The sequence below is a fragment of the Morone saxatilis genome, unplaced genomic scaffold, assembly GCF_004916995.1.
Source record: "Morone saxatilis isolate NCDOM2014 unplaced genomic scaffold, NCSU_SB_2.0 Contig16, whole genome shotgun sequence".
NCBI lineage: Eukaryota > Metazoa > Chordata > Actinopteri > Moronidae > Morone > Morone saxatilis.
Genome location: NW_023339718.1, coordinates 17,118,449 through 17,145,103, shown reverse-complemented (window position 1 = coordinate 17,145,103; position 26,655 = coordinate 17,118,449). Strand labels below are relative to the sequence as shown.

At 39.9% G+C, this 26,655-nt stretch overlaps 1 protein-coding gene across 1 annotated transcript in view; it reads right to left on the bottom strand.

The window, feature by feature from the left end:
- col27a1b (collagen, type XXVII, alpha 1b) overlaps positions 1–26,655 on the bottom strand; it is a gene marked incomplete at its 5' end in the record, with an annotated part of 61,679 nt that overhangs the window by 7,085 nt on the left and 27,939 nt on the right. The window contains 42 exon segments of the mRNA XM_035657987.1: positions 147–200; positions 293–400; positions 1,237–1,344; positions 1,430–1,537; positions 2,009–2,062; positions 2,206–2,259; positions 2,361–2,414; positions 2,502–2,555; positions 2,646–2,702; positions 3,766–3,819; positions 5,460–5,513; positions 5,592–5,699; positions 5,953–6,006; positions 6,105–6,212; positions 8,245–8,298; positions 8,545–8,598; positions 9,216–9,269; positions 9,357–9,410; positions 10,087–10,140; positions 10,321–10,365; positions 11,266–11,310; positions 11,768–11,821; positions 13,716–13,769; positions 14,126–14,179; positions 14,389–14,442; positions 14,757–14,810; positions 14,962–15,006; positions 15,235–15,288; positions 16,343–16,387; positions 16,478–16,531; positions 16,619–16,672; positions 16,807–16,860; positions 18,089–18,142; positions 18,516–18,569; positions 18,796–18,840; positions 19,061–19,114; positions 19,748–19,792; positions 20,726–20,779; positions 22,885–22,929; positions 23,766–23,819; positions 24,794–24,838; positions 26,074–26,127. Of these exon segments, the coding sequence (XP_035513880.1) occupies positions 147–200; positions 293–400; positions 1,237–1,344; positions 1,430–1,537; positions 2,009–2,062; positions 2,206–2,259; positions 2,361–2,414; positions 2,502–2,555; positions 2,646–2,702; positions 3,766–3,819; positions 5,460–5,513; positions 5,592–5,699; positions 5,953–6,006; positions 6,105–6,212; positions 8,245–8,298; positions 8,545–8,598; positions 9,216–9,269; positions 9,357–9,410; positions 10,087–10,140; positions 10,321–10,365; positions 11,266–11,310; positions 11,768–11,821; positions 13,716–13,769; positions 14,126–14,179; positions 14,389–14,442; positions 14,757–14,810; positions 14,962–15,006; positions 15,235–15,288; positions 16,343–16,387; positions 16,478–16,531; positions 16,619–16,672; positions 16,807–16,860; positions 18,089–18,142; positions 18,516–18,569; positions 18,796–18,840; positions 19,061–19,114; positions 19,748–19,792; positions 20,726–20,779; positions 22,885–22,929; positions 23,766–23,819; positions 24,794–24,838; positions 26,074–26,127 (2,469 nt within the window).

The following is a 26,655-nucleotide window of genomic DNA, read 5'->3' as shown; positions in this document are numbered from 1 at the left end:
GGGCTTAGCGGAGTGTTACGAGCAGCAGAGAGACATCTGGAAGGTTTTGCATTGTGTACTGCAGCTTTAAACACAGAAATTACTCTCTGGGTCATTTGACCGGGGGTCATCGTTTTAGTTGTAAATTGAGCTTGATGGGAGCATACCTGTGGTCCAAATAGACCGAACACCCCTGGAAATCCTTGTTCTCCACTATCCCCCTGATAAACAAAGACATAGGAAAATATCATCACTGAACAAGCAAGGAAGTTGTCATGGAAAGAATTTTTAATGTTAAGTTATTTGTGCTCACTGGTTGCCCTTTAGGTCCTGGGTCTCCTTGTTTCCCTGGCAACCCCATCCCGCCAATAGAGCCTCTTTTTCCTGATACACCAGTTTGACCTGGAAGACCCCTCTCACCCTGGAGAACACACACAAACACACTTAAAACACATGCACAGCCTCATCACATCCCACTCAATAACCTCTGAACAGACACAGCCGCTAGTGCAGTGACAAGTTAATGATCCCTCACTGGCTTCCCACCAATGGACACACATTGTATTTAGTGGGGCACCTAATTAAGTAGGAAGAACCACTGCAAAGAACTGAGCCTGGATCTCAACAGGGCTGGGCTGGTGCCTTTCCCCTTCCTCACTAATGTGCCCCTTAAAAGTTTTGAAAGTTGCATTATCACAAGATTCAGCAGAACCAAACTACAGTTTACCTCATAACAATAAAATGCATGACTGTGCATAGATCATTACCAAATCAGAATGCAACTTTATTCCGTAACCATGTGCAGTGAGGTGAAATTTGTCGGGTCTAACAAATAAAGCCTCTCTGTGTTTCTCACTGCCATACATATGTACATTTTATGTACTACTGGCAAGGCCATGTAAATCAAGACTGTGCCAGACCATTTATATTTGCAACACTAACTTCCCAAAAGTATTGCAATAAATATGAGGTCTTCTGAGAAACTGTGTAAAGACTTTGTGCAGAGTTTGGCCTTTGAGATCAGAAAACACAAATATAAAGGCAGTGTTATGGTGCCAAGGGAGGCAGCCCAGGCAGATTAATGCTGAGCTGGCAATTTCCACTTGATACTGGCAATACAATTGCCCGCATTGTGATCTATAAAAAAGATTGTGCAATAACTTAACATTAAGTTCTTTGTAAATAAGATCAAAACTTTGCAATCTTAGCTCAAGTGAATAAAAAAAACAGTACAAATTGTTTACCCATCATTCTCACCTTTGGTCCAAAGGAGCCTTGACTTCCAGGAAGCCCTGTCACACCCGTTTTACCTTGCTGCCCATGTTTGCCAGGTAAGCCCACTTCTCCATCTTCTCCTTGCTCACCCTTAACACAGAGGATAGTTAGTGAACAATAATCACAGCTGGTTTCCTTCATTCATTCAAAAGTATACCACACACTTTATCCTCACCTTGACTCCTTTAGTTCCATCTTTTCCAGGCAGTCCATCCATGCCAGGTGGGCCCTCAAGTCCCTCCCTGCCCACAACTCCCCGTGGGCCAGGAGGACCCTCTGGACCCTGGGAAAAGACAATCAGAAATGTTTATGTCAAAGCTTGCATTGGTTTCAAACAGCGGGAACCTCTATGGCTGGCAAGTGAAGCAAACACAAAAGTAACAGCCACATGAGGCTGGCTGCAGAAATGATAAATCTCCAGAAGGCCCCATATTAAAATGCCCAACTCACAGCAGAAATAAACATGTTAACAGCCTGGTACAAAAATCGTTTTTGGTCTCTACAGCAAATTTCCCCATTCACAACAACTGAACGAGAGGTGCATTTGCAAAGGCAGCTATTTTTAAGCAAGCAGGCTTCAAAATAGGGCTCCAAGTGAGCCCTATTTTTTGGTTAGCTGGGAGCCGGCAGAGTCAGGACTGCCTAGATAGTCCACCCTTTGATCTTTGAAACAGAAACCTAATGGGTGACGTCACAGAGACCACTGTGAGTTATGTTTGATTATATATTAAAACAAGAAATGCATCCAACTTACTGGTGGTCCTTTCATCCCAGATGTGCCTCTCGTCCCGGATTTTCCTTTCTGACCCTGATAGCATAAAGAATTCATGTTCCACAGTTCTGAAGTGGTTGCATGAAAAAGCATACAGTCCTATTATATTGCATGCAATTATTGGGTTTTCTCTTACAAAAAAAATAAATAAATCATGCCACTATTGTTTATGCCCTTACTTGATCACCTTTGGATCCTTTCAGCCCTGGTTGTCCCTTTGGCCCAGGATGTCCCTAAAAAGATCATTACTGTTTAAATTGAATTACACTGATTAAGTTTGGACATTCTGACGGAGCGAGTTTTACATTTTAAGAGACATAAATTAGATACTTACAGGAAGCCCTGGGGCACCAGCTTCACCTCTCTTTCCATCAATACCTATGTGCCCCTGGAAAACATAGTTTTCTGCATTTCAATGTACAGAGCATCACTTAAACTTAATTGACACTTTACCATTTTTTTTTAATTCACTTACAATGTGTCCTGGGTCACCTGGTTCTCCTCTCTCTCCTCGGTCTCCAGGAGGACCCTGGGTTCATACAGAAACAAATTAATTCAACAGTCCGGGCCACCACTAATAAATAACACAGGAAAAAAATGGTCCATGTAAGAAACTCACTCTGTCACCTTGGGGACCTGTAGGACCTTCTGCCTTGCTGTCATCTCCCTGTTCACCCTAAATAAGCGATTTAAAGTCAGACAACCACAATCAATGAAGTTTCCTTTTTAAACCCAATAGTCCGTGCAAAATCAATGCATGTTTTGTTTGAAAGAGTATAACAATGGAAACACATTGCCCACTGCCTTCATGAATGGCAAATCATTACATGCACTATTACCCACAATGATCCCATTTCATATAAATGGAGCCAATGTCTGTTCCAGCATCTTTGTGGGATTCATTAAACAATAACCACGGATGTGTGTATGATTTAAATAGTCATGTGTGGTGCATGTGTCAAATGAAATAAATAAACAAAGAGCTCAACAGGCATCTAAAAGTAGGAGAATAATTAGTTATGGCCATGGGCCAAGAAAAACTGACACATGGATAAAAAGCAAGAAATTGTAGCTTTAGTGCTTTGAACATAACTGCGATACAGATCCGTATATTTAGCAGAAACTGGGGCATGTTTTAGTGCCAGTTACCTGGCTCTCTCAATTGACAATCATACATTTTGCAATGACCCGTGTGATGGCATGATACTGATTTAATTAGAGAGCAAGCGCAGCCATTAATTCGTAGACATTGGCAATGAGAAAATAACAAATATCCACATCCAGATGGCTCCTGCCCAGGGACTAAAAAAATGCAAATTAGCATCTCACTAAACTCTGGTGCAATGTGTTCTATTGTGTGTTTCGCTTGTCACATTAAACACAAATGATGGTGCTGATATCCCCAAAATCATGAGCAGAAGAGTCCAGGTGCTTGGCTAATTATATACATTTGACAGGGGTGAGTTAATTGGATGTGTCCTAGTTCATATCATTGATCAAATTAGTGATGAATTTAGGAATATTGCAAGGACAAGACAGACAGACGAAGCACTAATTAGGGACACAACTGAAGTTTCAATGAATGTATTAAAAAAAACTGGCCGTGCACTCAAAGACAATGAGCTGCATGACAGTTTTACATGGTTAAGTAATGCGACCATTACAGGCCCCCAGAGATCATTAGACAAAATGAAAGTGCAGATGGCTATTAGGGACTGCAAATAAGTGCGGGAATGTACCTTTTCACCTTTTGGCCCTGGAGGTCCCAGGGGGCCCTGCGATCCCGTGTGACCCTGTGACAAGAAAAAGAGTTTGTGGCTCATTTCACAACTGTAACCTCCCAACCTTCACTCCAAATGGCCATGTGAAATATTGTGTTCACAATGTGAAACACTGATGAGAAACACATTTTTAGAGGTAGAGACGGAGAAAGATAAAACCTCTGCTAACTAAAAATGCAACAGTGTCATCAATTCTCTTCATCTTCATCTTTTGTTGTCAAGTCATGGTTGTGTGTCAACAATTTGACTATGCTGTACTCTTAATTATGCAATTTCTCACACCCAATCTCACCCTGAATCTATTATGTGCATACATATGGACCAGTTCTATTTTCAGCTCTGTGGTACAAGAAATAAAACAAAGTTTGTTAAAAATCCACTTCAAACAAAAAGCTTCTTCGCTAGTTCTGGGCGATATACCGGAACACCAGTCTATTGGATACCGCTAGTGGTGCATAGCTGAAACAGCTGCTGCGATTCATTTGTTTCTTATTCGTGCAACAGAATAACTGAGAAGCCTCTATTTGAATCCTTTTTATGTCAGTTTATTGTGTTTATACAACAATTTTTTACGTTGTTTTTACAATGTTACACAATAAAAGTGTTTTATGTTCTGCACACACACAATGGCATTAACATGGTTTCATATTCTACTCTACTGACCGGCTCAGTCATGCTAAAAAAAAAATAATCACTATGATATACTACGAAACCTCCAGAATCTTAAAAAAATACCGTACTGCCCAGCACTATTCTCCACCACCCCAATTTTGTAACTGGCAAGCTATCCTCCTCATTGGTTTAGTTAGAGAGAAGAGAGGTACATTTAGCTAGCTAAAAGCAGCGGACATGGTTTGAGAAAACAACACCCACTGATTTATTTTCTTTTTTTGCTTTGCAAGATTTGTCCATGTATGGCCTCCATACACCATTAAGTTGCTTTGGTGTCTACTCTCTGCCCTCTAGTGGTCAGCTTTAAGAGAAAACACAATTAAAATAGGTTTTACCTCTATCCTCAATGCCATTAGTCAAGATAAGAAATCTTATTTTGGTCTGGTACATTTAATTAATAATTAATCATGAGAAATCAAAGTTGAGTTATTGGCTAAAGACAAATCACTGATTTGACCTGCACTACATAAAAAACTAAATCAACCAAAACTAAAGTGAAGAGGGAGCACAAAACACCAGCAAATGAGATTCAGGCTGTGATTCATCAACACCACAACAATACAAGCATAGTATCTACTCGCAAGTCAATAGTATCATTCAATAATGCTCTGTATGAAATATAAACCCAGATGAAAGACCTTGCAAAAATCAATCCAGGCCTCTTGAACACAGGTTGGTGTGGGAAAAAATGTCTTGATATAGAAATAATATCAAGAAAAAGGGCCCCCACACACAACAAACAGAATTAGGGAATACAGCTATGACATTTTGACATTACATATTCATTCGGCAACATGCCTGACAACAAGGTGACCAAAAACAAATCAAAAGCTGTTGATTGTCACCATTATTTACATTTAAGAATTAACAACAGATTAGAGAATCCTGTTTGGTTTTGGAAGTGCTGCAGGTCCCTCACTTTCATATCATCCCATAAATACATCTATTATTCCATCACTGCTTTATAAAGATGTGCTTACCACATAACCGGATATGCCTGGATCTCCTTGTTGGCCCATTCTCCCTGGAGCACCCTAGGGATACGTATATATTTTTAGCCCACATCAACCAAACACCGAGCAATTCCTTCAAACCATCTGTGGATGTCTTACCACTGGCCCGATGGTGCCTCTCGCTCCCTTCTGTCCGACAAATCCCATCACTCCCTGCTCTCCGATTGGCCCAGTCTCACCCAGGTGACCTTGGTGACCCTTGCTCCCCTGGAGAGAGGCCATCAATGGGCAGGTATGCAGTGAGTGTAAAAACTTCACTGAACAGTTGTGTGGGTAGTTTGACAAATCAAACATTTATACTGAACGTCTATTTGACAAGCACTTCCAAAGCTTATGGAGGTTACTGATCTTGTTTACCACGACAGCTGAGAACTATTCAACCCCTTGAACAAGAAAGCAGACTGACACATATCCAAGAATAAAAGGTGTATTTTAGTCTCAAGCGAGTAAACTGACAAACCTTTTCTCCTGGTTTTCCTCTTTCACCAATTTTGCCTGGTTTACCCTCCTGACCCTGGTAAAAGAAAGTCGAACAGGGTTGTAAATGGACAAAAAGAGCTGTCTTTTCATGAGAATCGAATGAAATTTGGAGTTGGCTGCTGAGACACTCACCCTTACTCCCACCAGTCCAGGAGGGCCAGGGTGTCCTTCCTTTCCTTTCAGACCGATTTCACCCCTGTCTCCTTTAGCGCCCTCTGGACCAGCATCCCCCTTTTCACCCTGAGTAGAATAGTAGTGGGAGTTACAACATACTGAACTATTTTGGTGTAATCTTAGGCAAAGCTTTGGCCTGTTGCAGTTTTATACATTTGAATAAAATATTCACACTGGAAAAATGATGAACATATATATATATCCAAGTTGTATTACAAGTGAAAAAAACAAAAAACAAATAAATACAATATATCAACAGGTATATGCTTAACAGGCTTCATACACCAATAATGATATTATCTGCAGGAGGTATTCTGCCTAGGGAGCCACAAGCTTCTGAAGTAGCTGCACTTTCTACACTGACTGCATAGGCATAAGTAGTTTAGACAGAATGACACAAAAACAATATTTCTTGGATAGACACAATAGGGAATAATATCTGGAAATATTTCCAAGATGTAAAAAAAAGAATGTCACAGTGACTTGAGACTTGATTCTTTGAGCATCAGCTGTACATTTGATGTTACATAATCAGCACTGGTCATGAGCAAAAAGGGAAATATGTCAATAAAAAACACAAGACTGGACCAAAAAGGAGCAGAAGAAGAAGAATGCCTTACAGAAATCGAGAAGACAAGAGGAGACAAGATGAAAACCAGTGTGATGTTGTCCCACCTACTGAATATTCTAGTGAACTACACTCCAGCTCTAGCAGTAAAATGACTGAGCACTTACCAGCACACTTCAAAACCATTAGAGACCCTTCAGCATGCTGATAGTGGAAAAATAATGTTTGTTTAGCTCTCTGTTGTAATTAATCTAAATTCCACAAGGAAATGTAGAAAATGTGTTTTACTTTTACAGCTGGTGCACTAGATGGTCTCAAAGTGTCTCCAAAAAGTTCCTAGACATAACATAAGATTTTTTCCCCAAAATTATTTTTATTTAATTGATTTTAACGTAATCCTATTCTTGTACCTCGCCCTCCTTTACAACACTGTTATACTCGCGTCTCTCAGCAGGCCCCTCTCAACACACTGACAAATCTGTAATTCTTTCTCCCTTTAAGGTTTGGTTTTAATTTTGAAGTGAAGTTAAATTCTCAGTAGCTTCTACTGTATTTCAAATCCTGTATCCAAAAACAGTTTTTTTCTACCTTGTTTCCTGGTCTTTCTTCTTAGCCTAGCCTTCCTGATACAACCCAATGAAGGTTTATTAATATACAAATATGGCTCCTGTCTGAATCAACTGATATTACAGATATACAGTACAACAGACTCACTTTGGAAATGCGTATTCAGTTTGCTACAGACTGCTGGAAGGAGACAATAATTGTTAAAATACTCAAATTATTTGCTGAATTTCTATTTTAAATTTCACCAAGTAATACAACAATGAACCATGACAATACACTGATTTTCATTCCCCTAACAAATGACAGCACAAGCTGCAAATCCCTCTTGAGCTGCTGTTTTCCATCCAGGACCTGCACTGTGGCCAGCAACCACTCAAAGTAGTTTACTCTCCTGACTAACAGAAAACGTCCTGTACAGCACAGAGCTGAAACGACTCTCAGGTCGACTCTATTCTAATCCCAGCTGTTTGAGTGCGCTCACATTTTACCACCTTCTCTAAGCCAAAAGTTGTTTGTAGGGTCTGTCAGCCATACTTCCAGCAGTTTGGCACTGCTGAATCGGCAAGCTTTTTTGCTTTCCATATTTTTCTTTTCTGTCACAATATTTGTCAGACATAAGAACTCTTAAAATAGCCCCGCTATCTGTTTTCACTGAGCATCAACACAATGCAGCTCCGACTGTACAAAGGCCAATATCTCACAAACAATACTCCACTTGCTCCAATTACAATAAGCTGCTACAGTAAACAAGAGAGTTCACTGGGTTCACAGACATAAAGCTTCAGGAAAGAATTACACTGTGTTGAAGTTATTGATAACAATTTGATTACTGGCCAAAGTCTTGAAGCAATGTTTTTTCAATTTACTGTGGGTCTGTACAGTAAAACACAACACAGTTTTATAAAGTGATAAATAAATCAACTGCTAAGTCACAACATGTTTTTTTTTTTTTTTTGAACTTGCCTTAGCTCCATCAGGTCCGCTTGTTCCAGCATCCCCGTCAATGCCTGGCTCACCCTGATAGACAAATTATAAAAATATTATGGTTGTAATTATTATTTTTTTAGTGTTACATTAGCAGTAATCACAGGAAGGAAAAACAAATGTGCAGCAAGCCAATCATTGGCGAAACTGTATTTGCGAAATTTACCACTTTGTTTGCTCTGAGCTGCAAGTGTCGTGAATTTTTGAAGGTTTGCTAAAATAAAACCAGTGCACTTTAATTAATTAAGACTTCACAGAGAGAAAACATGGGATACTCACTCTCTGGCCAATCAAACCCTGCTCCCCGATGTTGCCAGGTAGACCAATGGCACCCTGTTGGGAGAAGAAACATGATGGTTGCTTCCACCAGGGTTGTTTTACCAATGCTACCTACTCAGTATTGGAGAGTAACGTTTTTTTTTGCAAACACACAAATTATATTTTGTGGAGAAAACAAACATTTTATTTGATTGTCCACATTAGTGTACATAATAACCATTCTCAGTTAACTGGAAAACTGGAGTAGGTGACTTCTGATTGGCTGATAACTAGTTTCACTCAGAAGCTAGCTTACTTTTAAGCCAGTCTCCCAGTGCTTCCCTACTTCCCTACTAGTAACCGATAATCCTACATGCAATCTGACTTCTACTCCAGGTTTCCAATTGGCTAAAATTGTGGCACACTGATACAGCCTGTCAGTCTAAGGGAGCATGCAGGAAAAGAGACACTGTCAGTTTCCAGGAGCTTGAAAGGGCACAGAGATCATTGTTGTGTGATTTGTGTTTACTCAGATTAAAGTATTATTTTCCTGATAATAATTTCTCTACAAAATATAATGTTGTAAAAATCCTTAATAGGAGCTGTGCCCCCTCCCCAAACATAAGTACACATCGACCAGTCCAATGCGTTAGTAATCAATGAAAATATTAACAGCATAACGCCATCTTCACCTTCTCTCCAGGTTCACCAGGCAGTCCTCTTTCTCCAACCTTGCCCGGCGGCCCCTGTTCAAAACAGTCACAGCTTTTAGTATTCAGTGCTAACATAAAAGTGAGTTGGAGTCCTTACCCCAGCTGTGTGATCAAACTCACCCTCGGCCCCATATCCCCCAGTGGCCCAATAGTTCCTGGTGGCCCTGCCGGTCCCTGCGGAAAAAAGCAGAGGCATCCATAAAAAGGTTAGGAGTACTTTCTAATCTTGGACAAACACCTCTGAAAGTGACAGTAAAGGAGGAAAAATGTGAAAAGAAATAAGAACCAGGCAGAAAGTGTGGATTTGTGGAGATAAGTTAATCTGCGGGGCTAAGAGCCTTCAAAACACTGAGCCAAAGCTTCTGCAAGTGATGGAAACAGGCCTGCTGTTATAGAGACACATTGAGGCTACAATAAAGCTGCCTCTCCAGGAAAGAGATGGTGTAAATCAAATTGTCTCAGACTCACAACTTCTCTGCTTGTGTCTGTGAGACTTGGGCAGAATGAGAGAAAGAGGATTAGGTTGTTCGGGGCTTTTTGACCAGCATATGGGTTTCTAGGATGCACTGAATAAAAGGTGTCAAAGCGGAAATTCTGAGTTTATATGCAAGACAAAAGGTGCACAGTAGCTGCTGGAGAGCAGCAGGCCATTAATGAGACACTACTGTTTCTGCCTATATCCTCTTGAAGAGATACTGAAACTGTAACATTTTACATAATTGAACCAGATGGAGTAAGAAAACAGAAAAAAAACCTCACCAGACAGTATGCTTTAACAGTAATAACAGCACTGAATCTCAAATATAGATCCAAAATAGGGTTCATTCATGTCAGCAAATAATTAACTCACTGCCTCTCCTGCAATTCCTTTGGCTCCAGGAGGTCCCGAGGGTCCTTGAACACCCTGAAAATAATATAGCTGTTTATAACACACACACTACTACTATTCATGCACATGTTGAAATGCTACAACACCCACTAGAGTAACACAAGCCTGTCTGATCCACCAATGTTCCCCAAAATGAGTCCACCCCAAAAATCAAGACTGACCTAAAAGAGACCTCTGTTAGCCCCAATCACTTACTGGAAATCCCTTAGGCCCAGCTTCACCTGGCTCACCCAGCTTTCCCTGTAGCAAAATGACACAAATGAGAAAAATAAGTTCTACTCTAATAGGTGTTGTTTGTTGTCAAAGCATGTTAAACTTATGGAGGGTTAAATAAGCACAGTCAGCATGAGACTAGGGCTCAATTCACTTTCTTGTGTGTTCTTGTATCCTCCTTTAGGTTTTACATAATAACAAGTCACGATTCCCATGTAAAAGAAAACCTGGATAATTAAATATTGGGCTGCAAGTAATGATTATTTTTTTATTATCTGTAAATTACTGTCTAGTCTTCAAATTTGAAAAAAAAAGTAAAAAGAGAAGAACAATAGTGAAAAAGAACAAGCATAAGATGCCAATGGTTGTATTTTCAAATTATATATTTATGTGTTTTCAAATTGCTTTTTTGTTTTTGTCCTACCAGCAGAGTGGAACTGGAGAGACTGGAGGGAGTGAACTTAATGACTTAAAACCATCAGTGGTAAAAAGTAACCAAATACATTTACTCAAATACTGTGTTAAAATACTTGTATTTTGCCTATCCTATGCATCGTTATACTTCTACCACACTACATTTCAGAGCAAAATACAGTAATTTTAACTCTATAATAGTTACTAGTTAGGTTTTACAGTAAGATATATGCTCTTACATAATTAGATAATTTTAAGATTAAACTTTCCAATAGTATTGATAACATTAGCTCCACCTTAATCAGCAACAGCAGTAAAATGCATAACACTACTTTTGACACTTTCAGTACCTTTTGGTGATACTTTTACTACTTCAGTAAGATTTAAATGCAGGATTTTAACTTGTAGTGGACTTCAACACTGTTATATTACTACTTTTACTGAAGTCAATTATTTACATACTTTTTCCATTACTGTTACAAGGACAAAGTAAAGAAGCCCAGGTTTCCTTACCATCTCCCCAGGGAGACCCAGTTTTCCTAGTGGACCATCAGGGCCCTGCAAAGAAAACATCCAACTCAGTTAACTCAGCTTTCTGAAATCCCCTAGAGTTAAAATGTTCCCGACTGCCAAGCATTACCAGCAACATCAATATTTTAGAACTCTTTGATTTAAGGTTCTGTTGTTAGATTTGTAGTTAACGAAGAGTGTCCTCTAAAGATTCTTTAGATGTTAAAAATAGCTAATAATTACAGTCTGCTGAACAAAGCTCCTTGTAAAACTTCTCATGACTTTTTTTCCTCTGTTATAGAAACTTGAGATACTTTGTTTACTCTTGCTTTCCGTGAGACAGATTGGATGTGCGTAGTTAGGAAGTTGAAGGCCAGACTTTGCTCTAAGGCATTTTGGCATGTGAAGCAACATCATCAATAAAGAGCCACAAACTTCAACTTAATCTGAGACTCTGAAAATGTTTTATTAACCGTCAACTTTGACTTTCTGACCATTTGCTTACCTTTATTCCAGTGGACCCTTTCTCCCCCACTGGGCCATCAGGACCCCTCAGACCCTGTACAAAGAAACAGAAGTTGTCACTGATTAATAGCTTTGGAAAATGTGGCCTTTAACAGGCCTGAGGCACATGTTGTTTGACATATTAACTCAATGAATTAGGGCACTTAATCTCCATTTTTGTCATCCCTATTTAGTGGAGCCTGGGAGGCAGTTCCCTTCATTTTATTGTGCACTGTGGTTTAGCCCACACTGGAGAGACACCACCAAAGATTGTGGTGATTTTGCAAATACTTGGCATCTGCGGATTAGCTCCAAAGCATGCCCAATCCACACTTTGTAGACTTTGTCCCCATCTTTCCACGATCACACACAGTGGTACCGCCTGTACACTGGGGTTATTCTAAAGAAGCTTTGGGAAAAGATCACAAATCCTGTAGCTGATTCATCCTTGCCATTAAAATTGAATCAAACTGTTCAATGTCGTTAAAGGACTGACTGTGTCTTTTGCTGCTTTTTCATGTAAGCATCTTATATGAAAGTGATCAGAGTATAATACAGCTCCTACCTATGAGGCACAGTGGTACTAGGGGAAGTTATTGTGACTTGTTTGAGAAAGAAATCTTGAAAAAGCATAATGATTACAGCTGAAACTGCGTGGGAAAATCTGAAATCATCTCAATCCATTGGCTTCATTTTTTTGGAGGGGAAAGCAATATTGACTGTATGACTTATTTAGATCGACAGGATTTACAGTGCAGACATTTACTATCCATCCCTTACTCTATAATTAGTTTTTCAGAACCCTTCAACCCGAACAGGCACATTAGCTGGAAGCTCACCCATTTTCTTTTAAAGTGCACCAATTTTAGGGCTTTTTACTTAAGAGAAACCCCCTGGTGGTAATGACTTGCTTACACATCAGAGAAATGCATCACGTCAAGATTGAAAAGCTGCTTAAATTCAGTGGAGTCAGTTTGGATGGGGGCATAGGAGATTCTGTTTTTAAACAAAATGTAATGACAGGGTGACACAAGTATGATTAAACCCCCTAGAAGTAAAATGTAATAACTTAAGATGTGAGAGCAAACAAAAGTAAAGTGACAAGATTGGATACAGCCTACAAATAGCTGTCATTACTTTTCTTGGAATCCTGTGATTCACAAATGGCTATCACTCCTTTTAAGAACTACACACAGACCAGGCATTTTTAAAATGTGTGTGCAGCAGAATAAAGCCATTATCTTCTTTTTTGGAGGTAATATCACAATTCTGAATATAAAACATTGGCCACAGGAAAAGGTTGTTACTGTTTTTTCCCCCCGTTCTTGATGACTGGGAATGACTTCAGACAGTGTAATAAGGAGACTGGTGTTTAATTGCACTGGTCTTTATTCTATATTCCAAAGCCTTGATGTAATTTTCAGCAATTATAGTTATTAAATATTACATTTGTGACTGCTTGTGATATCAAGGGAGCCATGTAAAACCAATCCACAGAATGAAATGCCTTAATTATACCACTTATTCATGTTAGATCAATTATTCATTTCAGTCCAATGATCCTACTGTGCAACCAAGGGCTATTTTCCCAAAGTAGAAAACTCAATTATGGAAAAGCCAGCGAACACTGGAATTATCCTGAGTTCATGGCAGACAAGGCAACACACATAAATTTCCATGTACAAAAACTCCACGGTGTTTTACTGTATGTAGCAAGATGTTGGGAAGATGTCCTTGAATCTTAGAATTCACATGCTTTATTAATACATATTCAGATTCAACTTGTTATGTCTATGTAGAGATATACAGTGGTTTATGTTTCTTAAAGGTTTTTTCTTTGTTGCCAAGACCATGAACATCTCCACAATATGTCATGGCAATCCAGATATCAACTGGCTGCTGTGTCACCTAATGGTTATATAACCTTATAACAGAACTTAGTTACTTACCCTCCTGCCTTTGGGTCCTCTAATGCCAATGGTTCCCCGTGAACCAGGAGGCCCCTGAATGTGTGTAAAAAAACATTCTTTGAGTTCGACTGTGGCAAAATATGGACACTAAGATACAAGGTCTCATTCTTATGTTTGCTAACAGTGGAAAGTTGAAAACACGTACATTTAGAAGTGCCATAGACTACAATATCTTTTTTTCTAACCAACCTATGTTAACAGAACTCAGCAGCTCAGTTTACACTGAGACACCACTGTTGGGTGTGTCACCTTATGGGTGAAAACAGCAGTAAAACACTGCATTTCAGCCTGGTGTTTGAGAAAAGGTCAAGTTATGTAGACCACACAATGTCCGACTGTGCAGCCTCTGCTTTACATTCATAAAGCTATGAATATAACAGTAAACTTACTGGGATCCCTTGTGATCCAGGTAGCCCCGTGTCTCCAGGTATTCCAGTGTGACCCTGATGGATACAACATTACCTAAATTATATATATATGATTTAAATGAAATTAGCTACCAGATTTCTGAATAAACTAGATGGTTCTATTTTATCTGCCTATTAGATGATCACTTAAATCAGTCTCTCCAAACATATCACACCCCCATCCCTTACGTATGTAGAATGAATGCCCCCTGGTACGAGAGACAGGGTCCAGACTTACTCCTTACCATCGGGCCCGATTCACCTGGCGGCCCAGGGGCACCTGTTTTCCCTCGATCCCCCTGAGGAACCACAAACAACGATTAGAGAAACATCACAAGTAGGGCAGCAACTAATAATTATTTACATTATCATTTCATCTGTCTGACACTTTTGTAGAGTAATTGATTAAGCGTTTACTCTAGAAAATATACAAAAATACAATGAGCTTCAAATTGCTGGTTTTGTCTGAGAAAAGCGGCAAATCTGCACATTTGAGAAGCTGGTAACAGCAAGTGTTTGACATTTTTGCTTTGATAAATTACTATCGATTATGTCGATGTTGGACAACTAATTATGATACTAGCAAGAGGTGACAAATTGAAAGAACGCTAACCTTTTCTCCGGCAATGCCCATCTCACCAACAGGCCCGACAAAACCAGGCAGGCCCTGAAGGACAGAAAACATGCTGTCTTAAATGTCTCTTACTTCTATTGAAGTTAGGCTGCACTGCTTTGAGACTCCAACAAAACAGACACACACAGAGACACACTGTGAGCATCAGACAGAAATCAGTAGAGAGAGGGAGAAAAGCCTTTACCCTCTCGCCAAGCTTTCCGACCTCGCCAGTTATCCCGGTCTCGCCCTACAGCAAAGCAGACAATTAGCATATCACAAACTTATTCATGCCTTTCGTTTTTAGTTGAAATCAGTTGAAATGTGCTTAGAGGCCCGTTCCCCTGTGGTAACGGGGAATTAACATCTAATTTACACATATTCAGATGATATATTATCATGAAAGAAAGCAGGGGAGAGAATGTTCAGTTAAGGATGACAGTGTTTCGGTGGTGGATGTGTGACTATTAGGTCTGACCTTGAGTCCATCTGGGCCTGTCAGTCCAGGGAATCCCTGCCTCCCAGGCCTGCCCTGAACAGAAAGCAAAAATGACACAGAGAAGTGTATTGCAGCTCCACACAACAAACAATAAACTCTCTATCGCCTGTAAAAAGGTGCAGTCGGTGAGTCTGCTGTCCCTCGAGAGGCCGTGGCATGAAACAAACCAACAACTGACGCCAAAACAAAAACATCCCTTTAAGAAACTTAATGATCCATGAAACAAAGAGGCGTTTGCAGCATCAAAGGCTTCTTATTACTCACACAAGTCATTGGGTCATTTGTGTTTGTTTTCAATAATCACTTGTGGGTTACACTTTTGGGAGCCTGTAGTCAGCTATTGCAAAAAGAAAGAGTTTCATTGGAGAAGTCTTCTCTATTGTTTACCCTGGGATGACTCCAAACAAACACCTTTTTTAGAACAAGATAGTTATTGTGGACTTGCAGTTCTAAGCCATCCTATTTGTCTCCTGTCTCTAAAGTCCTAAGTTTGTCTTGCACGGCCTCTTTATTCATTATATTCTATCTTCAGATGCTAATAAATGAGAATATTTATCTATGTATGGTGGATATGTTTGAAAAACAAACAACAAATAGCAGTTATTTTATAGTGTCCCTCGATTTAAGAACTTTAATTGCACATTTGACCTCCCAGATAGATAGCGATACAATGATTTATTGTCAGGATTTAGGCTAAAATGTTCCTCTTCCTGTGCATTCATCATACAATGAATCAATCATCTGATAAAACTATACATTTTTGTTTGACATTTAAAAGACCATTGCCTTTGTTTATAAGTGTGAGTGATTTTTTTACGATAGAAAAGAGCATAGCAATTTGCTGACCAATCTGGTAATATGAGTATACAGTGTCCAATAGGAAGTCTTTCAAAACAGCTTTAGAACAATAGAGACATCAGTCAGCCAAAGGACTTGCTGTCCATAACAGGTCATAGTTAGTCCTCTGAAGTTAAATTTAGGCAGAAACAAAGTACAAACAGCAAGTACTGTGGGTCCTAAAAGATAACTGTGTTATTGTATTTTCTGACTGGTCTTGAGTTACAGGGCTTCACCAATCAGCACTCACCTCGAGTCCAGCGGGTCCAGGTGGTCCAACTGGTCCCTCATCGCCCTGACAAAAAAGAAATGTCACAAAAGGTAAGGAGGAGACAAATCACTTTCATATTTTATTTATTTTCAAAATATGTTAAGTCAACCCCACCTGAAGTCCGGGTGTTCCTCTTGGACCTGGCAAACCTCTTGTCCCTTGCTTTCCCTATGGATGAAACACTGAGTGTGAACTTTCATTTCATTTCTGCTCACTGACAATTCATATCTAAAGAGGTAATGTCACTTTACTAACCTTGGGTCCTTCGGGGCCGTTTTGTCCTGGTGGGCCAATGTCACCTGGAAAGCCCTGAAGAGATAACAATAACCCACACAATAGCATCATTTATGCATACAACATTTTATCAACATAGTCAATGGTAGACTAACATAAATGTACAGCATCTGCTCAAAATATAACACTTTAAATGATATCTGTCCTACCTCTGGGCCAGGAGGACCAGGTAAACCAAGAGGGCCCTTTTCACCAGGTTTGCCCTAAAAAATGTAACAAAGGATGTTGACATACCATAAGCCAAAATTCACGAAATGCTATGTTACCAAAACGATCTTATATAAGCCTGAAAATATAAGACATCTGCCATGTAGCACCTGTTTCTAGGTCGTGTATAGTAGATGCAAGTTGCATGGAAATCTCATGTTCTAAAAGCTACACACCAAGAAATCAAGGTACTAATGCTTTGCTGCTCCAGCTGTACCCTTGCAGGGTAAAAGCACTGTACCTTTGAATCCGACCTGTGGCCCTTTGCTGCGTGTCATCCCCTCTCTCTGCCCCCCTTTCCTGTCTATCTTTGCCTGTCTCTATCCAATAAAGGCATTAAAAGGCCAAAAAAATAACTTAAAAACAATAATAATAATAAAAGATGTCCACAGTTATCACCTTAAGGACCTTTTTCGTACCGTATAGGGTATGTACCTATGTGTACAGAAATGTGTACAGTGTTTACAATGTCAAATCAACCATTAGGTAAGATTGTGTGTGAGAAAGAAAGAGTAGGAACATTCTGATACATCGTGTAGCAGGTCAACCAAGCAAAAGAGTGGGTTTTCCATGCTATAGTCTCAAACCAGATCAGAGAACACCAAAAATATTAAGGTTAGTTAACACGAGTGCCAACTTTGGTGGATTAGTGTTAAAGCTAAGGCAGCACATGCACTGGGAATTTGCGGGTGCATTGCTCTTTGAGGGGTTGTTTATGCCACAGCTTGATTAGCATACATTTCTTAGACCAAAGTTCTCCTACACGCATGAGTGCCTGAAGTTTGCTTCTGTATACATTTGAAGATTTCCACCAACTTTTCATCAGGGGCACCAGCATTTTTTTCCTGAGTACAGACTTGAGAACAAACCACTATGCTTTCAGAACTAAATTCTTATATGAAGAAGCTAAAGAAAATAGTATGGAAATTGTCTTCAATTCTTTCAACTTGTAGGAAGCTGTCTACTCCCAGCATACTCTGTGCTCCATTAGATAGACAGTACTTTATTTATCATTTATTGATCGCGTCACAAAGCAGTTAGGCATGAAAAGAAAACACATAATATAGTAGTTAGTATAATCTCTGTGAGAAGTAGTTCTATGGAGTGTAGAGATAAACTGTGCTATCACTAATCACAGATTAACAGTGCAATTTAATCACAGAGATCCCAACTCTGCCTATTAAGAGAATCATGTTTTATTATTAATGATAGTTTAGAAAATACCTGTGGTCCAGGTTTTCCGCGAGGACCTGGTAACCCAGGGGAGCCAAAGACACCCTGTAACATAAGAGTCAGCTCAGTGTAAAGAAGACAAAACAAACATGTAGGTCAAATGTAAAAAAAAATAAATAAATAAATACACCAACTACGTCTCTTTAGCAGGAATGAAATCATTTTAAATGGACCACACTTTTACAGGAGCAGAACAAAGTGCTTTTCAGTAAGTCCCATCAACCCATGCACACAAACACACTGATGGTGGCAGAGATTTTATACAAGGCACTGGTCTAATCATCGGGTGCAATCTAGAGTTCAGTGTCTTGATAAAAAGGACACTTGTACATGCAGATAGGATAAGCCAGGAATTAAACTACCAATTGTATTATTTATGGATGATCTGCTGTACCAGCGCATCCAGACATATACCTACCTTGTCCCCTTGGAATCCACACTCCCCTGGCTCTCCTGATAAGCCAACATCCCCCTGAGAATACACAATGAAACAAAAGAAAATAAATAATCCAAATGTTAGTAAAAAATGATTCAATCAACCAGCACCACAGGAGTGCTGGGTAACACAAGTCGTACATTTTAGCTTTTCGCTATCTGTTAGCTGTGTCAGGAGTGTGAGATAAAATTTTATGATTTGTCACGTCTAGGATTTTTGTAAACAGAAAGTTAGTAGTCTGGGAAAGACATATGCAGATCACCTTATCACCTTTCAGTCCTGGTTCCCCCGGGTTTCCAGGTACTCCCTTGCAAGCAAAAAAGAAAACATGATTATTGAATAGTCCTGGGATTTCCCTGTTCACTAGGGTTTCCATACTCAAGCTGTGGAATAAATGACTCCTGACACCAACCTCATGGTCAAAGTGAACTGAACCACTACTTAAAAAATACGAAAATGTAGCTTATTCATATTCTATCCATATCAAAACCACACGGAAACATAACTAAAAAAACTGCATAATTTACCTTGAGTCCAGGTGGTCCAGGTAAGCCCATAATGCCAACAGGGCCCATGTCTCCCTGCAAACAACACATGAAAAACAAAAAGTTAGAACACTTTCCAGACAAGTTCCTTAAATTATTTTCAAATTCATTCATCCCGGTTTGTCTGTGGCTATATTTAGTGCTACTAGTACCATAATAGACCTTTTTCACAGCAGCTTTTTTGACATGAAATAGTTTGTAAACACCGGTGTTACAAATGATACTAACTAAAGCTCCATTCATTTGGTGTAGCAGAGACTTTGTACAATAGCAGCACACTGACTCTGTTTGCCTTGAATGCAAAATAATTAGTATCATTGGTTACACCTGTGTACCTACTAGTTCATGTCAAACTAGATGCTGTGAACAAGGTTTCTTCTTACTTTAAGAAATGTTTTTTCATTTAACAATGGATGCTAGCTTTCGGCAAGGTTTTTGATACTCTGTATTTGGTCGGCACCAAATAAAGGTTTAAATCCAGGACAGGTGCTCATAATACACAACAAACATGTAATTTCTGAGTTGACTATCTCAACAGAAAGATGGGGAAGAGATGTATAAGAATAGCAAGTACAGATTCGGAATCAAACTATTATAACCAGCAAGCAACTGTATAAGCCACATAATCTAAAATGATAAAATCAGTGAGAAGGACACAACAACACTCACAATAAGACCAGGGACTCCACATGGGCCAGGAGCTCCCAGTTCACCCTAAGAGGACAAAGAAAGAGATAAAGAAAAGATGTAACATGAGCACAGACCAGACAGAGATACAGAGCTGATATACATAAAAGCATACAGTATGATTCTATGTTTTGTTTGTTTAGTGTTTTCCTCCACTGCCTGAGTAATGTGTTTCTCCACTCATTTGAGCAGAGTGAGTGAGCACTTGGCACTTGACACACAGAGAGGCTTGTTGTCTAAATGATCTACCCCGCAGCCACATGCCATGCCTACATCCTCTCCAAGCTACGCATCCAATGGAGAGATGGATGACACACAGCCCAGTGTGGCCTTCCTGTTGCCTCCTCTATTTCTGTATGAATGAAAGGAGATGAATCCAGCCAAATGGAACATCCCCCTCTTCCCTCTGGAGGCAGAGGAAATGAGGCCTGGAGGAGGCTCTCAGAGGTCAGCCAATCACAATCTAACACTGACCCTGTCTATCATGAGCAGTGAGGGTCAAATAAAAAAGGACTGGAGGCAACTGAAACTGCTGATGTTGCCCTCACATCAGTATGGATTATGATGGGTGAGTGAGTTACTGGCATGGATTTGCCTCAAAGTCAGTCTTGAGCGGGAATAAAATGTTCTTTCTGTAAAACAATATGCAAATAAGCTCCAACTCTGAAATAGCACACTAGTCCAACTGGACAGATACAAAAGAAAGTCAAGTGATGTAGTAGCATCTGTTTTTATTGTGTTTTGCATCTGCCTTCAGGAGTCTATTCTGCATTTCTTGTAAAGCATATTACAGTAGTACTGAAACTGTTATATGAAATGTGCTATGTTAATTCTGAAATATGGTGAAATCTAAGTTAGGTGTTGAGTTGTAATAGTGTAATGACTTCAGGGCAGCACAAGATGAACTGCACAATACTAAAAGGGAGTAAAGCATGCATTTGTCTACATCAGTTCACTTACTGGGTTCCCATCAGGGCCAGGAGGTCCCCTCTCTCCAAAGTCACCAGGAAACCCCTGAGCACACAAAGACACAGGATAGTCATGTAACCAGAGGGGGTAGTGAGCGCTCAGGCTGTCAAAATCCCCATTTTGATGTAGAATTTATTGATATATCATATGGTTTGTCAATTAAGTTATCATACCAAACACAGGTTATATACCAAATCATGTCAGTTTTATTAACACAACCCAATATCACACATCAGAAATTCTCCTCAAGGGGCTTTACAGTCTGCACAGCATACAACACCCTCTATCCTTATATCCCCAAAGTGTTTCCCAAAACAGAAGTTTGCAGAGTAAAGCCAACCAAATCCCATCAAATGCGCTCCATTCCTGGGAGACCGGCAGGAAATTCCACGGCTGAGTGTTTCCGAGCGACCGAGTGTCTGTGTGTGCATGCGCTGGCAGGGAGCACTCAGCAGCCCGCGAATCAAACCCCCAGGACTTGCCTAAATGGCTGAATAAAGCTGCTTGGCCAAGGAATTGCTGACTGCGTTCTTTTTTTTGCTTGGTGCTCGTAATTCCATTATAGAGGCTGAACAAGAGACATGATGCAGCCGTGAGGCCACACGCTCATCGTGTGCTTGTCAATGTGCCAAGGTCAACATGCTACCCACGGCACTTCATGGCTCAGTACTCGTCTACAGAAGGCGAGAGCTATGGTTAGGCAAATGATAAACGGCAGCATAGAAGCGACACATCTTGTTCTCTGTCAACAAAAGGAGAGGAAAAGATCTAATGGAAATATGAAGACCTCAAGAGATGGCAGAGATAGCATCGTTTATGTGGCAGACTGCTAAATTAGAACATTAGGCAAATGTGGATAAAAGTAATAAGCAGTAATTGGTGCAACATGAAGCCCAAAGGAAATGTGGAAAAATGTGCCTTTTTCCAAAAATGCCAATAACTGACTTGGTTTGATCAGAAACACATGCAAGGCTTTGTTCTCATATTGACAACAACTTTCAGGGAGGTTGGCAAGACCCTTTTAATTATGTGATCTGTCCTAGATGTCCTGCCAGTCTGCTATGTGCCAATTATAACATTCAATAGATAAAAAACAACTTTCCTACTTTCCATCTATGAGGGAAACACGGGAGGAGGGGAGCTGTTAAACACCATAAAATGAACATAGTCTCAGAATTAGCTTTTTTGTGGCCTAAGTTGTTTGAGGCTTTGGGACGTGTGAATCACATGCATTTCTGTTGGATCAAACATGCCTTCTCTTGTGTCTCTTTCCAGATTTTGTTAAACTGAGTTACTGCTGACTCAGGACAGAAAAAAAACTTCTTGCATAAAGTGACTGACCTCACTTTTCACCACAGAGGAAGAGAAATGGCTTGCTCATGACTTGGCTATTATGAGCATATTTTCCAGCCTGAGTGTATGTCACTGACGGTTGCTGCATAATAATATAGAAAAAAACGTGTATAACCAGACTAGGCCTGGGAAAATATCAGATTTACACAAGTGGTTGTGTGCAATTTTAGTATTTTCCATGTAAGCCAGGAAGGATGGGAAATTTACTTCCAGGCGCCAATGACGATAGACTTCCCCGAGACTCCCGAGAGCCAAACCCACAACTGACACATCACATTATCATATCAGTCTAATGTAAAACATGCACAGTAATAAGCACACAGTATAACCTACAATGTTTCCTAATCAACTTCAGCCAGAAAAAAATTATCATACAAGATTTATAGATGAGGGGTCGATGGTTTTAATATAAGGCTAGTCATTTCATATTTTAAAAAGGGAACTGACTTTGAGGATTTGAATGTAATCTGCTGACAAATGAACGTTTGTATTTCTAATACATTTAGTAATACTGTTTATAGTACATATTTCTCCCCTGTATGACAGCCCCTATAGTAATCCCTAGCATCTCTGTGCCAGTTTGGAAGTTACCACAACTTTTCTTCGCAGATTTACGACTAAAGCTAGGAGGGACTTCACACTCGAACTAGAGCCTATGACAGAGTAATGGTCATTTAATACACTTTAAAGTAGCTCTGCACTACAGTAAGAGTCCATAGATCAAAATAAAACATCCTCACTTTCACCAGGCTGCATTAAAAATGTTCTCTGAGAAGTATGTTGAGAGAAAACTTTACCGGCCTACCCATCTTGCCCTTCTTCCCATGAACGCCAGGAATTCCCTGGAAACAGGAAAGAAAATAGAGAGTTACGAGACAGAGAGAGAAAAATGGATATGGAGTTAAAGGAGAGATAAAAGTACATAATGTAAAAACATCTAATTAGATTATAAGACTAAAAGTCTTTAACCACACTAGCAGACAACATAAAACATAAAACAAACATGTTGGATGGAGTAAAAATTGAGAAACAAATAATTTATCTTCTGTAGGATGGCCATTTTAGGACATCAGCTTGTCAGCAAGTTCAGGTTCTACACTGTGGCTCAACTTTCATCAGTCTAAACCGTACTTTGTTGTCCTTAGAGCTGAGTGCTACATTAGCATGCAAATTTGCTAATATACAATACGAAACCTGTAGTGGGAAAATGCATCCAGGGATAAAGTTCTGAGAACGTGAAGCAAACTGTATTATGTTATGTTATTCTATGTTTGTCTTTACAGGCAATTTACAGTATAATACTTTATCTTCATGCATGTTCATCCTCATGCATACACACTCTGGTTGTCTCACCCTAACCTTAGCATGTAAGCTTCCTGTCAGCATTAAAGCACAGCTGAGGCTGGCGGAATATAATTCTGTTTTGATATACTGCAGTGGAGGTTCATGGGAATTTTAGTCGCGGCTGGGTCGGTATCCAGACAGCAGAGAGGTTTGGGATGTAGGTTGTCTTTGCCCCCAGGCTTGATCCAATACAGCATAAGGGAGCTTGCGCTACTTTGGGCTTATAATAGTGATTTGGTGTGCCTGCAGTGTTTCAAGAATGAAATATTTTTCTATTTTATCGTCACTTAATGCAACCCAGTAGGCATTTACTGTCCCAGCCACTAATACTCACTCTCTCGCCATCAGGGCCAGGAAGGCCAAAAAGCCCAGGGATGCCAATGTGACCCTAGAGAGATGAATAAAAGACGGAGTGGAGGAACAGATGTGGCAAAATAAATGGAAAAGTAAAAGAAGGTGGACGAGGGTGCACAATGAGACAGAGCGGAGAGGGTGGACATTGTGAAGAACTGTTAGATGCCAACAACACTAACACATGTCTAAAAATCTCGACAAAGACTTCAGCTGTGATACTTTGATCTGTTACACCACCGCAGGCTTCACAGGCCGCTGTTTTTTTGTTTTTTACAGTGGAGTGGTCTTGAAGAGCCAAGCCTTGAGGCAAGTGTATATGCCCATGGACTGCATGGTGCTGGCTTCCACGATGTAGTCCAAGGGCACATACCCTCACATCAGGCATCTCTGAAGATCTCTCTGTCTAAAGCTGCTCAGTGGAAGAGGAGAAAAAAAGGTGGCAAAAAGGGCAGAAACAGAAATTACAATGACATTTAACGAAGCTAACATCTGAATACATTATGATTATGCTCGGCAGCAGAGCAATATAGTTTTATGGTATTTGACTAACATTAACAAGAACAGCAAGCACGAAAATGATTTAAAGAGAGCCAGAGTTCATTGCTCCTACAGCACTTTAAATATACTAACACCATCTGTCATTATCATCATACAGTTAACGGGGGCAGACAAGTGTCGTTTATGACACTGGCCTTTTCGTGTATCCAGACTGGTTAGGTAACTCATTTAGCAGGCATTTCACAGGTCGTTTAAGAAAGTGAAAGTTCAAAAGCTTTAATATGCAGAGAAGAGTCATGCTTTTCTCCCCTGTGGTCTTCAGTGGAAGCTGAGCGTGCAAGACAGGAACATAAAATACAAGTAAACACAGAAAGTCCTTCTGAGGGATATACAATATTTACTTTCAAAACACCTTTTTATTACCAGAGATCAAGCATAATGCCTTAAAAGAGTTTACATTTAATGAAATAAATCCGTGCCAAAGCTGTTATTTTTCCAACATCAACTTACCCTGACTCCTTTTGGCCCCATTTTCCCTACAGGCCCGGGTAAACCCTAAATGTAATAGATGAAAAAACATTTCTGCGGTTAGAACTTCATTTGTGTCGCTATGAAAACACTTAATTGGAAAAACAAAGAAAAAAAATGTTATATCTCTAACCAGATTAAAAACTCTCACTGCTCGACGATAAGCATCAACTTTTGCATCCTTTTTTTAAAATTCTAATTAGCCTCTTGGCTGGCATTTGCTGTGTTAATACTTATGCAGCATCCATTTCTCAGAGACGCTGCCAGCAAATCCATCGGTGCAGAAAATCTCCCCCTGCAACTATAAAGATCAACTCTCAGCTCAGGAGAACTCCCCACAGCCAAGTGCGACGCCTTGACATAAACCGACAGCCCTAGTGATTCACAGCCCACAGATGGTAGGGGGTGCTAAAGCCTAATCCATCACACGCCACTAAGTGTCTATAGGGATCAAAGTTCAGACACAGAAAGTGCGCTAAAGAACAGAGGCAAACACAGAGACCCGTGCTTGAACTCTACGTTATCATAAACATTCCGGAAGCGCAGGAGAGCGAATCGTTGTCCAGCTGTTTGTGGAGTTTAAATTAGCTTAAAGCTAAGAGGAAACAGATTTTTAAATGTAGAGAAAACCCTAATGCTCCCCAGCTTTGACTTCTTAAGTTAAACACTATTCCTAGAAGTGGGGCAAGGAATGACGCTCACAGTTTGGAAGGACAGAGGAAGCTTATTTGTACCCTGGGAGCTGTGGCATTAGTCACACTTTTATTACCTTTTCTTCCTTCACAGTAGTGCTCACTATGGAAACCTTTTGACGTTTATTTCCTCGCTAGACCATTCGTCCTTGAAATTCCACCACAGGTACTTCTCAACAGCTTTGAGCAGTTTGCCTCTCATTCTGAGGCCTTTTTCATTTTCACTGAGCTGCTACAAACTTTTTATTTGGATTTACCAATTTAGGTTCTTTGAGACTAAAACGCCAATGGCTAAGATTTTTTGCCAGCATCCAATATCTTGACCGAAAACAGGGTCAGTGTTTTCTTTATAATTCCAGTTTTATTCATCATTCTGACGGTAAGCAAATATCACTAGCTTAAATCTGATTTATTAAAACAGACAAAATATTTCAAAAAGCTGAATTCAAAGAAGAGATGATTTTCTCCCCTCTATTTATTGTTTTATCTCTCTTTATGTGTGAGTGTGTATCTCTGTTTCTGTGTGTGTGGCCTTGCACAACTAGCACCGCAACACTAGATTTACTGCACCTGCCTGCCAGGATAGCCTTTGGCCCCAGGGCTTCCATCATCTCCCCGGTCACCCTGCGGAGAGAAAGACCGAAGAGAAATCAGCACTGGAGGAGGGCGAGAGACTAAAAGAGGGAAAAGGAAGGAAGAAACCAGTATTGTGGGAGGGAAGCAGCGCTCTGCAGAAAAAATAATGTCTTTTATGCACACATGGTTTCTGTTGGGGACTCGCTGATTACAATAATAAGACGCTAAGAAAGATAATAAAAATTTTAAACAAGCACTGTATTTATGAAGCAATAAAGAACAGTCAATTGGTCCTATAGAGGAATTTAAATCTCTTAGCTTTTCAATAAAGACCTTTGTTTAGTTGAGTCAGTGTTGCCTAAGGAAAGAGGCGCCACTGTAGACATTGCCACTCTAACTATTCAATTAATCCGACAGTAAGTGCTATTACAATGCGGTCGAACCACATGCTGTTAAGACTACTGTGAGCGCAGTTTTGCCTTAATATGTTTATCCTCTTCAACAGTACAGTATAATACATGAGTCATTCCTTCCTTGTGGTGAGACCAAACCAAATGCATCCCTCTTAACGAATGT